At 38.9% G+C, this 17,843-nt stretch overlaps 3 protein-coding genes across 6 annotated transcripts in view; 1 reads left to right on the plus strand and 2 right to left on the minus strand.

Annotated features, from left to right (window-relative positions):
• The first annotated feature begins 700 nt into the window (after positions 1–700).
• LOC109983466 (glomulin-like) lies at positions 701–12,157 on the plus strand. Its single transcript, XM_020633187.3, has 18 exons — positions 701–909; positions 2,501–2,626; positions 4,386–4,496; positions 4,585–4,693; positions 6,431–6,680; positions 7,245–7,335; positions 7,432–7,598; positions 7,705–7,758; positions 7,849–7,879; positions 7,965–8,054; positions 8,903–8,944; positions 9,027–9,100; positions 9,369–9,453; positions 9,604–9,713; positions 10,747–10,810; positions 10,895–11,030; positions 11,137–11,231; positions 11,320–12,157. The coding sequence occupies exons 1-18, from the start codon at positions 868–870 to the stop codon at positions 11,464–11,466; spliced, it is 1,824 nt and encodes a 607-aa protein (XP_020488843.2). The 5' UTR covers positions 701–867; the 3' UTR covers positions 11,467–12,157.
• Positions 12,158–12,385: 228 nt separating this feature from the next.
• On the minus strand, positions 12,386–14,795 carry LOC109981733 (protein SPO16 homolog). Of its 2 annotated transcripts, none has more exons than XM_020630664.3 (5): positions 13,801–14,795; positions 13,506–13,599; positions 13,052–13,223; positions 12,809–12,887; positions 12,386–12,703 (listed from the first exon to the last, which is right to left on the minus strand). In XM_020630664.3, exons 1-5 carry the CDS (start codon positions 13,864–13,866, stop codon positions 12,596–12,598), a joined length of 519 nt encoding a protein of 172 aa, XP_020486320.2. In that variant the 5' UTR covers positions 13,867–14,795; the 3' UTR covers positions 12,386–12,595. The 2 variants fall into 2 exon arrangements, with proteins under 2 accessions (XP_020486320.2, XP_065812150.1); XM_065956078.1 differs by having other exon boundaries at positions 12,386–12,729.
• Positions 14,796–14,942: 147 nt separating this feature from the next.
• The window catches only part of btbd8 (BTB domain containing 8), a 32,714-nt gene continuing 29,813 nt past the window's right edge, over positions 14,943–17,843 (minus strand). For all 3 annotated transcript variants that reach the window (XM_020630652.3, XM_020630642.3, XM_065956077.1), the window contains exon 19: positions 14,943–15,825. In XM_020630652.3, coding sequence (XP_020486308.2) covers positions 15,326–15,825 — 500 coding nt within the window. In that variant the 3' untranslated portion in view covers positions 14,943–15,325. The remainder of the gene's footprint in view (positions 15,826–17,843) is intronic.

The raw sequence follows: 17,843 nt of genomic DNA on the forward strand, positions 1-17,843 counted from the left end.
TAGTAGATCGATCTATACGACATTAACTTAACCACGGATAAAGAAACTGATTACGGATCAATACGTTTATGAAACAGCTGAAGTGTAAATGTGTGATGTCATAAGGTGGATATCACTTTGGACTCGTCAGCTGAGCTGTCTGAGAGTTAAAAATGAAATGAAAAGACGCAGCAGGGTCGTTCTTTTATATCACTGTGACCATAGGGAGACACCGAGGAGGCTTATCTACAGGGTGTGTGGGACAGAATAGCATGAGATTAATAGAGCTGGACTATAATTTATGGCAATTAACTAGTTAATGCTGACAGCCCAAATATTTTCTGCTGTTTAAAACAAAAACTTAATACACAAACCTACAGAAAGGTAGTTAAACACTTTAATGAGTGGGTGTGAGAGTGGGAGGTTTATATATTCAGGGTCCTTCCAAATGTTCAACTAAATCCTTCCAGACACTTCCAATATTTTCTGTGACCACACACACACGCACGCACACACACACACACACACACACACACACACACACACACACACACACACACACACACACACACACACACACACACACACACACACACACACACACACACACACACACACAAACACGCACACACACACACACGCACACACACACGCACACACACACACCCGAGTGCTCTGGTTTAATCCTATTACACGTCAGGCACAAAGGGAGATAAGAGGTTTATGTCAGGGTTCCTTACAAACAGAATCTCTCTCTCTCTCTCTCTCTCTCTCTCTCTCCCCAGAGACACCGTAAAAGCCATATATCGGATCATTTTGATACTGGCTGCTATTGAAAAGACATACTGATAAGAGGATTTTCTGTGATGAGGAGCTGAGGTAACACCAATGATGAATGAAGAACAGGTGAATGTCATCATCCAGAGATGGGTAAGTCATCAGGGTTCACTTCAATACCATTTAGCTGAGGCATTCACTTTTCTAATTATTGATCTTGTTAAGTTAGGGGATGTTTTGAAATGCATTTTTAAGCATTCTAAAAAATACTCTTCTATTTTGATGAATTATTTCAGACAACATTAAATGTCCCAGTACAGGTTAGCATTGGGTTTTCGTCATTTCTGCTACATGTCTCTAGAGTCTACTTGAGAGATGGACTAAAGAGCTATTCTCTCACTCTGTGTTTAGATGATGGTAGTGGAGAGGGCTATCTCACACTTTAGTCCAGAATCTCCCCTTGGGTGTTTGACTGGGATACGATCTGATGACTGTGAAGGCCATTGCCTACTAAACATGAAACTCTTCAGTGATCCCTCATGGATCCCTGTGTGGATGGCTGCATGGTCATGCTGGAGAGATTTTGTCACCCACTTGTTTTCTCAAGATGAATGTTGCACAGTTGTGTTCTTATAGCACGTTAAATATACCTACAATATCTAACAATTTCTTCAAAACAATTTTACTACTTCCTGATTGGTTGGCAGCTTACAAGACAACACCCTTGTTTCACTTTCAAAATAAGAGCATTTGGTCTCTTAAGAGTGTTGTGTGATGCAACTGAGAGGTTAATGTGACCCTGTCTCTACTTTTTTTTAAAGGTTTTCGTGGCATCAAATTGAGAAAAGGATATATAATCAGAGGCGCTGCTCCTCAACAGGCAAAGCAGACAACTGCTTTGGGCCTCAGGCTAGTCCTCGAGGGCTGACAAACTTGAAACCACAGCAGTGGCTATAAATGTTCTGAATGTTGTTAGTCCAGCCCTAAAGATGAGGGAGAGACTATTGAACAACATAACTTTTTTTTCACAAATCTTGTTTGTTGGTGTCAGATTATTTAAAACATGATGGTAACATACGCTGGTTGAAGCCCCCTCAACATTATCACTCTCCAGAGTGTAAAGCGGTGATGCACTTACATGTGCAGTTACTTTCCAGTTGAGTGACCATCTTGTCTTAATTTGACAGATTTTTCACAAGTGTTTCTTAACTGCACTTAAAGGATCAACGCAATAAATGTGTTTATCTATATCTATCTGCAGTGTGTAGAAGCCCCACTCTGACATCTCTCCACTAATGTATGTCCACAGGTCATGTTTGCATGTGTGTATTTGGGGCCTGTGTGTGTGAGAAGCATGTCTCTAAATAACAGAGTGTGAACCAGAATTTCCCTCTGGGATTAATAAAGTATGTAAAATAAATAAAACAAAAAAATGCAAACATAAGCTGTTGTTTAGCTGCAACGGAATATCAGATATGTCTTTAAACTTGTAATATGGCCTGATGTCTCTGAGCATCTGAGAGGTAACATTATAAGAGCATCTGAGATTTTCATTTTGCAGCGGACATCAGAGGAATATGGTCACCATGAGATTATGGGGAATGATATCATCATGATCATACAAGAGAAAATACATCAGAAATCAACTGACTTGAACATTTGTCCTCATTATCAATGATAAAGTTAAGATCTGCACACATGTTGTTGTGACTAAAAGCTGTTTTGCCTTTTTCTCAATTTTTAGAGAGATACACCGGGAGAACATTTAGATCTGGAGGACTATCAGAAGTTCAAAGACTTTGGATCCGCTTGTCTCACTCAGGGTGACAGTGAACAACTACTGACATTTCTTCAGGATGAGAAGAACCAGGTATTTCTCCTCCAACACCAACACACTGACAGACGCAAATCAGCAATACACTGCCTGGTACGAGTCATATCTCACAGTTATGGAGTGACATTAGACTGACACTGTTAATCTGTCATACAACACTTAAAGCACATTCACAGCAACACTAAATTCCCAGAGCAACAACAGCCACATAGCTACTGAAGCGAACAGCAGCCACTTTCCTGCTACCCCAAGTATGCCAAACATTAACATGCAGCCTGTACTCTGTGCCTGCTGCGGCCTCTTGACCTGGAGGTGTGGGGAGGAAACAAGCAGATATTCAGTCAGATTTCTCGCTCCACTGATAACCCTCTTCAATACGACACTCCTCTAAGTGCCCTTGGTTGTCCCTTCTCTCCATGCGTCATGCAGTAGTGTGTTACGTCCTTTTAGGAGCACGTGTCAATTCTTACTTTCTCCAACAATCTCAAGGGACGAAAAAGAATGATTACAAATGAGAAATCCATGGCTTTGAACTTTATAGTGACCCACACAATAGGCTCAAGTGCATCGATAGCGCTCTCATTCTGGTTATCACTTTATGGTCGAGGTCTCTTTTAGTATATTTAGATATACCATGAAAAATCTGTTTATCAGAAAGACAGAAGAAGCTTGAAGAGGATTTTTGAGTTAACACATTGTAGCTTAAAAAAAAAGATTGGCATATAGAATTGAAAAGTAATGATCTTGAAATTCAAGAAGAAGAAGAAAAAGATAAGTGGGGAGAGGGATGAGGGAAATTACCAAAAATAGAGAACAGAGGAAAAAGGTAGAATAGGAAATGAGGCAGACCCTGAAATATGCTTTCATAAAAGACAGGGAGGTCGTATATTCTTCATTATTTTAGGAGGACAATTGGGTTTTGGCTTTTTCTTCTTCTAGACAAGAGAAAAAATTGACAGCAGCGCCACAGAGAGTTCATTTTCAACACAGAAAGGCTGACATCAGGTTCAGTTTGTCAAAGTATTGTTCAGGAAACAGACATCTATGGTAAAAGGTAAATGGACTTAGTGCTTTTCTAGTCTTCTGACTACTAAAAGTGCTTATCGCAGGTCACACCTACACATTCCCACACTGATGGCAGAGTCTGCTATGTTAAGTGTCCATCAGTAATTATTTACTAATCTCATTCATACGCTGCTGACAAAGCAGCGGGAGTACTTAGGGTTTTGTGTTGTCCAAGAACACATTTGACCTTTTGGCTGAGGGGACTAGGGGAATCGAACCCCCAACCTTCCGGTTGAGAGACGACCGAGACAAGACAAGGAAAACTGAGCCACAGGGGGCGGATGTGGATCAGTAGTTTGGTTTTTGGGAGGATTAACCAAGCAGTATTAAATAATATAATATAATATTAAATAATTGTCAAATATAGGATTTTGAAAAATTGAGAATATAAAATATAGCAGAAGACCATATTCTATTGATGATTGACTGTATTGTGAACAACAATATTTCAGTGAGTGTTTGGATTGATTTTGCAACCCACTGGTCAATGTTGGTGTGTTGGTGTGTTTTTTGTTTAGAGTTAAATGGATTCCTGTCAGAGCCACATCATTTTCTTAGGATGCGTCTTGTATAAAGATCAATACTATGTAACTGTTATATCTAAGAGTTAAATAGGAGTGGAAAGACTCTCACAAATGTCTGTTTTTTTGATAGCAAATGGAAAAGGAAGAACCCTTCCTCTCTCTCCTCTTGCTTCTGGTGAAATATGATTTTGTTCTCTTGCACTCAGGGGCTCATTAAGATTATGGGCTGTGTTCTCATCGGACCTCTCATAAAGGACGTTCTTAAAAAAGGGAAAAGTTTGGACCACTGCCAGGCTGCCATCACACATTTAATCACGGTAGGTACAAACAACTCATCTAAATAATCCTCTACATTACGAGCCATGATTTCTGTGCATCCCCTTTGATTCCTGTTCGATTGTTTAGACGTGCAGCCCAAATGAACTCCTGCACAGCTTGCTTGAACTAATTGAAGACATCGCTCCAGGTGTCATTTCTGAGACCATCTTAGTCCTCATCCCACATCTTCAAACTGGTAAGACAACCCGAGCTAAAAAAGGGCGCCACAACAACACTTTCTGTGACACTGAAAGCTCTTGCGTGATGTATGAGATGAGTTAACAAGCCTTTGTAATGCATTGGTGTCCTGTGACATTAGAAAGAAAAAGCCAATATTAAAATATTCTGTGAACTGTAAAAATGATGATCCTAAATGGCCAACAGGGTAACCTGTGCACAGCCTGTACATTCTCAGGTGTGCACGGTTGCAGGAACATACCATGGAAAATAAATCAAAACTCTGTGGCATAACTTTACTGTATTTTATCGTGAGGTGAAACGCATTGTTCACTCAGTAAAATACAGTAAAGTTATTTTCAGTGTGCCACAGAGTTTGATTTATAAAAATGATGGTTACTCATTTCAAACATAAAAAGTAAATAAACATTAACGCACAAATCTGAGTGATATTAATGATTGTGACATTATAAATGTTGTTATCCTTTCATATCAAGACAAATAGACATGGCCAAATTTACTGATGAGAAACATGGCGTCAGATAATATTGTTTTTTAGATGAAGTTAAAAGAAACCTTTTCTATATAGATTCTCTTTGCAATTAGACAATGCAAACATACTCAGAAATCTGCTGTCTTAAATAGACGACATGATTTAAAAACATTTAATATTATTCCACTGTTTCAAATAATTGGACGGCTGTCTGCTTAGCTGCGACTCTCCAGATGGGCTACAGAGAACCCTAAGATTATTGAAAACTTAATTCTGAGTTCTGCTTGACAAAGATCATGTCACCATTTCCAAAACATTGTTTTCTGCATTATATGTTCTGTGAAGGAAGTTATGAGAAAGCATATATTTACCTATTCCAAGCTATCTGAACCTATAAATGGTCAGATTTAACCTTCAGCATCGAGACATTAAGGCCTCCAGAAACTTTATTTTATATATAATTGCTAAAGCAGTCAGTACTTTTACTAAATATGCACAAAAAAGTCAGGGTTACAATTAATCATGCAGCCTAACAGATATGTGATCCTGCTTAGCTCTACAGCTGTGGGATTAAGTTGTTAGTATATATACACATTTATTTTTGGGCTTTTTATGCCTTTATTTAGAGATAGGACAGCGGATAGAGTCAGAAATTGGGGAGGGCGAGGGTACAGATATGCTGGAAAGGAGCCACAGGTTGGATTTGATCCCGGGCTGCCTGCTTGGAGGTTTACTGCCTCCAGTCCGTACATGGAGCATGCGCACTAACCACTAGGCTACCGGTGCCCAGATTGGTAATATATTTATAATAAATAAATCTATAGATTAAACAAAAAATATGCATTAAAACACCAATGAATGGGGCATTTATAGCAGGAAAGCTGTGTTAGATTACATTAGGGTTCGGTACAGTAAATAAATGAGATGTACTGAATAAGATGTACTGGTTTAGAGGTGGCAAACAAATGCAGCTGTTTAAAGAAGTGGTGTTTGGCTCCCTCTGCTGTACATTAATGTTCACTGCAACAATGTTTAAAATATTTAAAAACAACACACACATCAAAACGTCAAGTACTGGGTGCTGCAAAGTCAAACAACTCGAAAGGAAGACTGAGTCCGCACACCAGAAGCTGCTGCAAATCACATTTAATGAGGTTCATCACAAAATGTCACATGGTGATAAAAACTTCATTAAATGTGAGTTGGAGCAGCTTTTGGTGTGTAAACTCCTCTTTTATCTCAAACCCTCTTGACTCTTCAAAGTGCTTCTTCAGCTGGAGGAGGGAAAGGCAGCAGGTGTGGGCTCAGCTCTCTCCGCCCTACAGAAGCAGCTGTCTCGGCTGCCTGTACCTTACACCCGGCAGCAGGAGGAAGCTGACCAGTACGGTGTGTGTCGCTGCTGCCATGCCTTGGCTGCGTTTACAAAACCATTCATAGAGGAGGTGAAGAGGAAGAATGGAAACTACATCACAAACTCTGAGGATGAAGAGCTGCGCACTGAGCTTCTTAAGTTGTAAGTTTCTGACTTTGTATGAAAACTATAAACTTCAAGTTCAAGTATAGATTAAAGGCAGGGTTGGTCATTTTTGAAAACGAGCATGATTTTGAAACCCACCCACCCCCTCCCCTCTGTGCTCCCTCAAAAGCCAAGCCCCTCACTATTTTACAACTCACAACAGCCAACTACAAACTCACAGTTTAAAACCCGGTCATCGGTGACGTGCTTTGAGTGTGGGCTAGTTCTGACGAGGGGTAGAGAACGAGCAGGGAGACAGGGAGGCGTGTGATTGGTTCATCAGATTGGTACCTCGTGGCAGACATTAGTTTTACAGGCTTACAACTGCTACAGGTGACTGATTTTCTTTGTTCCTTTTTCGGAGCACATGAGTTATTCATTTCTGTCAGGACCTAAAGACAATTTCAACCAAAATCTTAAAAAGTGTATCTGGGGAAAATGACCAACCCTGCTTTTAACTTGAAACAATATTTTATTTCAGAAAAGGTTAACACAACAATCTTAGAGGAGAGGCGCTGATGTAAAATCAGAAGTAAACATCTGTGTTGTCGTCATTTGCAGCTGCATGTGGAGCTTGAGAGAGCCTTTGCTTGAGGCCGAACTGAACCGGGACAGAAAGTCTGCGCTCTGGCTCTTTGCAACAGAGATCATGGTTAGAGCATGTTTTCTATCAGTGGGAAAAAGTTGATGATTTCTCAGTGTGATTCTTTTCTGTAAGTGTTGTCTTTGTGCATCACTTATCCTACAGGTCATACTGCCTGCTATCCACGAGTCTCTGTCAGAGCTCCTGTTCTTCAACTCTGTGAAGAAAAGCCCCCAGATGGACAGCAGTCAGTCGACGGAGTCTAGAGCTTGTCTGGCCTATCTACTGTTTGTCCAGCTCATCAGCATCGACAGCTTTCCAGCAATATTCAGGTGACATGAGAGAAGCCCATCATGGTCGGACTGATGATGCACCGGCACACATGAAGAGAAAAAACATACTTATTGAATATTCAAATACTGTTTCCTGCTTTTTCAGTCCCGTTTTTGTTCTTCAGTGCAACATGGAATACATCAATCAGCTACTCAGTAGGTAAGAGGTCATCACAGTGTGACCTGAATAAATGTTCTTTTTGAATTGATTGATTACTTTGTGTAATCTGTAATGTTGTTTCTTTAACAGCAAAAAGGAATCACACTTGCTTAAAGGACTGGTAAGGATGCATTAATATTAATACAGAGAGTCTAATAAAGGATGAAAGCAAAAGGAAGAAGGATTAAACGTCTGTTTTCTCTCAGGCTCTGTACGGAAAAAGTTTGGAGAGTGTGCAGGACGACAGCCTTACAGTGAGTCTACTGGAGCTGAGGAGCTTCAATAGTGTCCCAAAGGTAAGACAGTCATGCCATTAGCATCCATATCAAACTGTAACAAGCATTTTAACGCCACATACCAGGTTATCCATAAAGGTAGAATTATTCACTTCGAGGTTTTCAGACTTCTAACTAAGCCATACAGGAGATAGTTAGTAGGATCTTATTTGTATGAGAAAACATATTGAAAAATACTTAAAAACTGCTAAGAAAGAAATCTAGACTGGTTATACTACTATGACTATTAGAGGGCTAAAACTTAGGCTGATACCGACATTTGAAATAAAGATTTAGCAGATTGTTGATTTCGATGTTTGTACATGACTTCTTTTGGTTTAAGACTCCCAACCGTGACACCATTTTCTGTCGTTTGACAATGAAAACAGATCTGAGTGTCCAACAGGTGACTTCATCTGCCAAATAAAAAAACTGTTCTCTGAATAAGCACTTAGGTGTACTAGATGTCAGCATTAAGTTGATTTGGCACAACAAATAAACATCGGCTACAGACATTGGCTCATGCCACATTATTTGCTGATGTCTGTCAATGGGGACGATTTCGGCCGATACGATGCATCGGTGCATTCCTACAGACTTAAAATAAGAATTTTCCACAGTTAAGACAAGCATGCCATCAGCATCAGTATGACTTTACGTCTCTTGAGCTGCATCATAAATCTCAAACTAACTAGTTTTTCACAGAGATCTACAATTTATCTATTTATAGAATCTTTGATACTTCTTACTTATTATTATTGATTATTTAATATCTTCCTAAATCAAAACATGTATTTTTAATAAATTGCAAAGAAATAATTCTTGTACTCATGGCCAATGATTGACTAATGCTGTCCTGATATTTACAGAACCTGCAGCGAGTTCTCAAGGATTGTCCAATTCAACACTTGGTGGGTATTATGCTTGATGAACATTTCACAAACTGTGAAACCCAGGGCTTTGTTAAACTGTTTGTGATTGCTCCCTCTACAGAGAGAATCAGGACTGAAGGTTTTCCAGCTCTTCATCAATAAATTAGATCATGAAGCAAAGCACAAGTTTTTCAGGTGAGAGGATCATCACAGGGAAGTTCATGTTTCAAATCAACCAAATGTACTTGATTGATGTACCTTCTTTGGACTGTAGACATTACAGAACACAAACTGTACTCAAATTCAAATTCAGTCTTTCAATACTGGTGTTTATGGGATAATTTTCAATTTTCAATTTTCAAATACTCACATCTCTTATAATTCTATATCATCTTTTATTTTTATTAACAGTTTAAAGTAAAGCTATTGCTTTACAATTTTACTCAATTTACAATTTTTGCAGGTGCATGTTAAAAACCAGCAACCACGCAGGAGTAGAGAGTTATATCGTAAAAAACATCAGGAGTCAAGTCGAATTTTCTATGCAGGTGAGTTAAACATGCAGAGTCAAGCCTTCAATGGCTCATAAACTTTGTGACATCAGAATCAAAAACACCCTGACTCTGTTTTGATGACACAGAGGTTATTGACGGTGATTTTATATGACGATGTTTAACATATGATAAACTGTCCTCTAGCCAGGTAATGCCAACAGATGGTTTCTGGGAGAGGAGCTCCTCTCGTTGTTGAGACTGGTGTTCTATTTGCCTCAAGGTGCTCAGACAGATTTGTTGAATAGTATGGACAGGTGAGTAACACGAACAGTGTGGTTTAATAAACAGACAGTCCTGCTGTTTTGTTGCTTCAACTCCACACTAGGCATAACCTACAGATAACACATGTGAAAATGTTTGCCACTGCAGAGTCAATGCAGTCTTCAAAAGAAGTCACAGTCAGATTACCTTTAAACACTTGTCCAAAGGCACCTGATCAAAGTTTTCAATTCCTACAAATAAGTGCTTTCAATTGTCACATCTATAAATTGATATAACTATAGATATGTATCTTTATCTTCAATTAATATAAAAGGTACATTTAATGAAATATGAGGCAAACTATCAACATTTTTAACTGTAGGGCTTTTTATAGAACAGTATTTAATTTTATTTAGAGGGTTTTTCTCTTAGGGGAGATTTGGTAGTGAAATTTGAAAGTTGGAGAAGTGAAACAATTTTATGCTATATTTTCTGAACTAAATACACAAATAGAAAAATGGCTCCCTGAACACTGTTTGGAGCTAAAAAGCTACCAGGAGAGTTATGGTTTCACTGTTACGGGCCCCCACGATAACTCCTCACGTAGCATTTTATCTTCTAACAGTGTTTCAGGGACCACATTTTCCTCTGAGGACAGTGTGTGTATAGAGTTATGAACATATACCACAGAATCTGTACACTTCTCCAACTTTCACATTTCTCTCCCTAAACGACATAGTGCACCTTTAAATTAAATAAAATGACTCCTGTGACCGACAACTTGAAATGGATCACTGTGAAGCTTGTTGTGTTATTGGATGTTCTCTGACGCCTCTATTTGTTGCCATTTAAACTCTATTTGCTCTTCTATTACAAAGTCACTGTGAGGGTTACTCTTTTTCTGAGGTATAAAGAAAGGTTGATCAATTGATTAGTAAAACAAAATGACTCAAAGTAAATCTCTATCTTTTTACAGTTTTGACTTTTCAGCAGGGATTCAAAGACAAAAGGTGTATTATAATTACGACTTCTGGACACTTCATCCAGACTGAGCCTTTAAGCAATTCCCTGTCTCTGTTTCCCCAGGATAATGGAGACTTTGAATCTTCTTCGCTATCTCCTTATCAGAGACAAAAAACTGAAGAGCACAGTAAGTCACCCTTATTCAACACCTCCACTGGTCAGACAGCGTGGTTCAAGCAGAAAGCTGATGATCTTTTCCTCCTTCCTTCAGGCAGATGCGTGGGAAGAGCTGTACAGGATCAAGGACGAATACCTTAAAGTGCTGCGTGTGTGTATCAGCATATCAAGAGGGTATTATTGTGCTGAACTGAAGGCGCTGAGGGAGGATCAGAAGCTAAAGGCGAAAGGTAGGCAACAGCTGCTTGCCTATGTTTAATAATGACTTTGAAATTACCTTCAATTCAAGACAGAACGGCAGTATGTTTTCATTCTTTCTCTATTTTCCTCTCCTAGAAGCGAGAGATGCTGCCAGATCGAGCGGATTAGTCAAAAGAATGACAGTGAAACATGAGAAAGTCTCTAACATGTCCCCAGAGGCCCAGCACCAGGTACACAAACTCTCTTTCTCGTGATCATTTGGATTATAAACATTTTTAGGTCCAACAAGCTACAAATAAGTGTTGTTATGTGTCACAGGTGTTGCAGAGTGCTTTGGTGACATTCGACCTGATGGAAAGTCTTATAGTCCGGGTCGAAGAGATCACAGAGGAAAAAGTCAAAACCCCAAGTCAAACCACTCTCTCAACCTCTGATGAGCCTCTGTCTCCCTGTTCAGAAAACTGAGAAGTCTGATTCAATATTCATAAGAGTTGTGTTTTATACAAAAATACAAGAGCTTGGCTGTATTGTGGTTTGCATATATGGAACGCCAGGATTAATACAATCAAGCGCTCGTTACTTGGACTTGGAATTTAAAAGTCACATATTCTCCTCCTTTTCAACTAGTTTAAATAAGTCTTAAGAGCTCCCTAAAACATGTCTGTGAAGTTTCTTGTAATAAATCCTCTGATCCTGTATTTGATCATGTCTATAAACCCCTCTATTTCAGCCCTGCTCAGAACAGGCTGTTTCTGTGTCTGTAGCTTTAAATGTTAATGAGCTGTGTCTGACCACGCCCCTCTCTGGAAGGGTTTGGGTGGCTTGGGCTTTCTTGCTCCATTCCCTATTGTTAACGGTGAGAAGGCTGACCCAGAGGTCAGAACAAACACCTAGCTGTGGGAGTGTCACCCAACTGGGGGAGGGGTTACTGCCCTTTGTGATGTCATGAAGGGAAAATCAACAAACGGCCTGTTTGGGCACACATTTTCTGAAAAGTGGAGCAGGCAAAGGACAGAGAGGATGGACTTTTCTCATAATTTGGGGGGGTTTGTCGACAGACTATAGGGACAAATATTAGTGTTTGAGAATCATTGTTAAGTGTATTATGCATAATATGTGACCTTTAAAGAATTTAACATGATACTTTTGACCAGTTTACAGATTTTTAGTCCTTCCTTTTTTTGTATTTTTCTTTTCTTGGTCGGATTGTTGTCTAGTTTATGTTTCTAAAATTTCATTATTTTTAAATGTTGTATTTTCATAGTTTAGGTAAACTTTTATTTTTCATTAATAACTGGATTTTATGCAGTTTTGATTAAAAATAAATTAAACAACAAACAAAGGCTCCATGGGCTCTTGTGTCATTTCAGAAAACTGGGTTAAATAACACTAATACACAGTTTTATTTCAAGTGATCTGTTAACCAGTAGAAATACATGCATTATGTTAAGTGTGATTTTTTTTTACAGCATATAGTTATCTAGAAAACAGAACAAACTGTGCTACTATATTGTAACACATGTTTTACCTTTTCCTATGTATCATCAGATAACATGACTGAGGTGTGAAAATATGCTGCATCACCTGTTGAGCTCTACGGCATATCTCTTAACATCTCCCACACAGGACTGCTTTCAATGATGTGAGCCCGAGCCAGAAACATCCTATTGCGGACACTGTCAACATGAGGCTTACTGGTGGCCTGTAGATAACAAAAAAAACAGAAGCCTGGGCTTACTTAAAAAAATCAGGACATAATGGCTTTTTATTACACCAAATAACTTCATTGCACTGCCTCTGTCCTTACCTTGGCAACTGTCAACATTCCTTTGACGATCTCAGCGTTGTTTCGCACAGGCAGGATCCTCAGGTTGCTGCCAAAGAATCTGAAGGAGAAATAAAACCCTCAGTTTTAAGAAGGGTGACAGAGATAACAAAAATCCTGTTTATATTAGTTTTATTAAAGGAAAAGAAGCTTGCAAGCTAACATGGTTAAGATATCAACTTTGGGATTCATTGATGAAGACATAATGCAGCCACTCATATATACCTGTGCTGAATCACTGTAAATATTTCCATCTCCCTTGTCCCATTAAAGGGGGCGAACAGAAGCAGGAAGCTATTCCGATGAACTTGCACAAATGTATTTATCCTCTCAATGAGTCCAGATTCCTCAAGACGCTCAGGGAGATCTTGAGGGTCGACCAACAGAAATGCAGTGCCTGCAGTACACAAGTTATCAAAGTCACAAGTTAGTAATGTCAACTATTTATTTAAGTAAACACAACATGGCATTATTTGTGTAGTGTAGGCTAACATTGACAAGACATTGTGGACTGTTTCAAGAGTCCAATAGCTATAACTATGTCTTAAGTGATGACATTATAAAACATATACAGGACCTTTCGTTCAGGTTAATATGTATATTTGTATACAGTGCATGCATATATCAAACAGTAGACAATACAGCAGGTTTACCTGAGAGCAGAGACTGTAAATATTACCTGAGAGAGGAAAAATAAAGACTCCGGACTCCACACTGTCTGAAAATCTGATTCTGTGCTGCTGCGCACTTAGCATCCGGTTAGTATCGTGATTCTGGAAGAAAACAAAAGGTAAATTAAATAATATAACTTCTTACTTTCGGTTAAAGCCCAACTTCAACGAGGTAAAACTTAAACAACTATTATCATTGGCGCATAACTGCGTTTTTTGTTCGCAGTGTTAGTGCTAGAAAGCTAGAAAACACTTAAATTATGTAAAATCAAACTCAAAATGTTAAACATTTCAAACACCTACCCGGAGTGAAGAGCTGGCTATAATGGTCGTTTTCCACTGAGGAGCTGTTTCTCCGTTTGCTGCCATGGTTGCTAAAAGGCAGCAGAATAATTCACTTTTGAAGATAAAACTTAAAACCTACCATTTATTTAGTTTGGTCGATGTTTATCCTGCTTGTGCTGCTGTGCTTGAACGCAGCGTGAGCGCTAATGTCGTCATGACAACAAGAAGCCACGAGAGGCCGCTGTGGTATCAGTCTGTGACATTTTCTGTTGTTCAGGTGTTTTTGTTGGTAAATAAACAACTTTTGCACTGATAACAGCATCAAATAAGCAGCGTTTTGTCAGTAGTTATTGTTTCAGTGATGCAGGTGTGTATTCACTTGTTAGGCCAGATTACAACATACGGCGGTGTGATCGTTTGATTAAATATTAGTTTATTTACCTTTGTGCGGTAGCGGTGTCGTCATTGCAGGTTAAACACAGACAGGTGTAAGTGATTACACTAATCAGGAAAACATATTATCAAATGCAAAGATTTCATTTCGGGGCGCATGTCACAATAATAGCCAAGCTCTCTTACAGCAATACATTTTTTTAAAAGCAAGTCGTAAGTTAGGAATAGTTATTAAATCATTATAATAGCCTAGTTATTAATAGATATTAATACTAACCCCAACCACAATGTCAGACACCACTGACTCAGGGCTTATACATTGAACCAAAGCTATAGGCCTACGGGACACACTTTTTAAAAGCGTCTAGTCCACTATAAAACTTGGATTGTTTGAATTGAGATGTTTTCTGCTGTCCTGTGAGGTATGTTTTCTGTCGTTGAAACAAATAAAACAATACACTGTCAGCAGAGCTATATGGTTCTTGAAATAAAAAACATTTTATAGTTGTGTATGTTATTTCACTAAATGGCTTAGTTTAGTTACAAACTGTGCTACATAGGTTTCTAACAAAAGTGAGCAGCTATAGAAGCAGGTTAGTGGAAAAGTTGTGTGCCTCCTTCAAACACATTAACTAATATAATGACTTATAACACGTCTATTGAAGTATAGACAAAGGCAGAATAGGTAGAATTTACGAAACTATCAAAAAGAAAATACGCAAAACCTGGACCTAGATCAGTGTGCCATATAACAACATGGAACGATCTTAATTTTTCCCAGAAACACAACTTTATTTTCAATAAGACATTAAATGCAAGCCAGTAGGCTGATATTTTTCTTTAAGAAACGTCAGTCAACCAAAAACACTGCCATGTTTTTTCCTCACTCTATTCTTTTCTAGAGATTTGAAGCAACATCAATTCAACAGTCAAACATACAAAAATATCAGCATGCAGAACAGCCCGTTAGTGTTAAGAAACGGTCCAAAGGGCGTGATGAGAATGCAACATAGGTTGTTGAAAAGCTCAGAGTTTTACAGTGTGCAAATAAAGAGAGACCAATTTTAATAAATTAAGACAAACTTGATGTATAGACTTTCAGTGCTCATTGAGAAGGCTTTAACTGACCAGCAGGTTCTCCTCTTTGCAGTCAGTGATGTGTTTCCAGTTCCACGATGGTCCACTCCCCCTGTGGAGATGCAGCGTCTTCTGGGGAGAAGCTTGTCACTGTGATGCTGGTGGAGGAGTCATCCATGGGCGAGATGAGCTCCGCCCAGCGTTTGAAGGTCTCCTTCTCTGGGGACAGGAAGGCCTGCGAGTCCAGGCAGTCACGTGAGAGGGACAGTGTCTGTTTGATAAGGTACTGGGCCAGGTTGAGCTCCTCGGGCACAGGGTTTATGACACCCAGATTGGACTCGTGATCTGAAAGGAGTTGCCTGAGCAGGCTCCAGTCCCCCTCTGCAAACTCGCTGCTTTTGTCAAGGTCCCCTCTCAGCTTTTCTTCCTCTGTCTTCAGTTTAAAATTCCTGTCCTTGTCCGAGCAGTGCTCAAAGGCTTCTCCCACATCCATCTCGTAAATGGGAGAGAGGGCTTTGGACGGTCGACGGTCATGTTTGCAGCTTTGATCCAATCTGTCACAACCATTGTCCCCTAAAAGCAATTGACAATACTGCAAAATGACAAACTGAAACACTCCTTCAAATATCTTTTTTTTTGTTCATTCAAAGACTAGACTGGCCTACTACAATAAAACACTGAGAACTGAAGTGTACCCTTAATGCAACTGTGTCCCGAAAGATATTCCACAGTAAAGATACCTAGGTGAGGACAGCCAATGGGGTGGGCAGAAATGTTATTGGTCACATGGTAATTGGTTAAAACTCACCAGTTACTTAAAATATGGATATCAAGGTTACATAGTTGCCTCAAAGGTAGTGAACAGAGGATTGCTTTTCTGAGTGCATCTCTTTATCCACCTCTTTGAACAAAGTAAGCCATGCATTGCCAGCACCAGTGCGTTTTGCATTCGTCAGTAAGTAACAGTGATATGTTTTGAGATTTGCGTGCAGGCCTTTGGACGGCCAGACCTTTCTTACAGACTTTAATACCGTCACCAAGAAATGAAACTAAAAACGCAAGCAACAGTGCTTCGCTTGGTAGCACAAAAAAATATGGCACACCACTGAGTTTTCTTTTGACATTCTTTGTGTTTTCTATCTTTGACAATTCCCAAAAAAAGCAAAAGATGAAGGAAAAGATCACCGTTTGATGTTGAGAACAAAATGTTTTACATGTTTGCATGGAGTAAGACCCTCACTACTGGTGCAGCAAAGATTTCCTTTCCTGAATGTGATGAGTGGAAAAAAGAGAGACATGGCAGAAACCCTGACGGCTGCTCTAGAGACACATCACATACTTTACAGAGGAGGCTACTGACACTACATAAACCTACTGAACAAAAGCTTATACACAACAAAACGGTTGTCTTAAAAACTGGACAGCATCCGTCTAGACACAAGTCTACTGGGTATGACAAACGGAGATGGATTCCAAAAAAAATAAAAACATACATAAACAAGGATGAATGCTATGAGGGAATGACAAATTCAGAAAGTAGCATGCATGTGTGCAGTGCAAAAATAAAATAAGAAAACAAAAAGGAACAAATACATTCTCAAATTCAAAGAAAGAAAAACAGCAAGGAGATGCAAGGGAAAAGTTCCCAAGTATAACACACCTTTGTGAGTTAGCAGTGGCAGTTTAATGTCTTAGATTTTATACATTTTATTTGACTGTAAAGTCAGCCAATTACTCTATAGAAATAAAATGAATCATTAATTGCTTGTTATTTACCTGAACATACATTTTAAAGGTGCTACATATAATGTTTCAGCATCAAGAAACCTTTTCATATTCATTTTGAGATGTTAGTAAAAGAACTATATGAACAGAAAGACCATCACTGAGAAGCTGAGACTGATCTTTAGAAGCTACGCTACAATTGTTTCGGGCTTCATGGCACACAGAACAGATTAGTATGTGTTAATTAAATTTAAATATTTATCCTGTGCAATTAAAAACATATACAGGAGCAACACAGATTTGCATAACAAACAGTGGACTCCTTCTCTCAGACAGGATCCAAAGAAAGTACTGGAGCACACCAAATGCTTTGCACCAATTTAAATTGGCTTTAAGTGATTCATGTGCTCCAGTACTTTCTTTAGATCATGTCTGAGAAGGAGTCCACTGAATTATTTTGAACATCTTAAGTCCTTCAAATCGACCTCCATTTGTGGAGCGGCTGAAGAGCGAGACTTTCCTTCTACCTCGACAGATTTGCATAATTTGCTGACTCTGCATGGAAAAATAAAAAAGATAATGCTTAGATTGACAATGTCTCATGATTCCTATTGGGGTTGAAATGTTCTTAATAACCTGAGAGTGCATCAGAACTGTCTTTCCAAAGCGGTCAGCTTTATTTGATACACATAGCCCATTGGTAATTATAAAAAATAAAGATATAAAGATATAGTGATGTTAAAATGTATACATAGCACCTTTAACTATGTCAAATTATTTATGGCTTAGAAAGGCCAACAACTGATCCACTGCATAAAAGAAACGACAAAAATAATCCAAAAAATCTTATTTTTTTATGTACATAA

Source organism: Labrus bergylta, chromosome 6 (assembly GCF_963930695.1).
Source record: "Labrus bergylta chromosome 6, fLabBer1.1, whole genome shotgun sequence".
Lineage (NCBI taxonomy): Eukaryota > Metazoa > Chordata > Actinopteri > Labriformes > Labridae > Labrus > Labrus bergylta.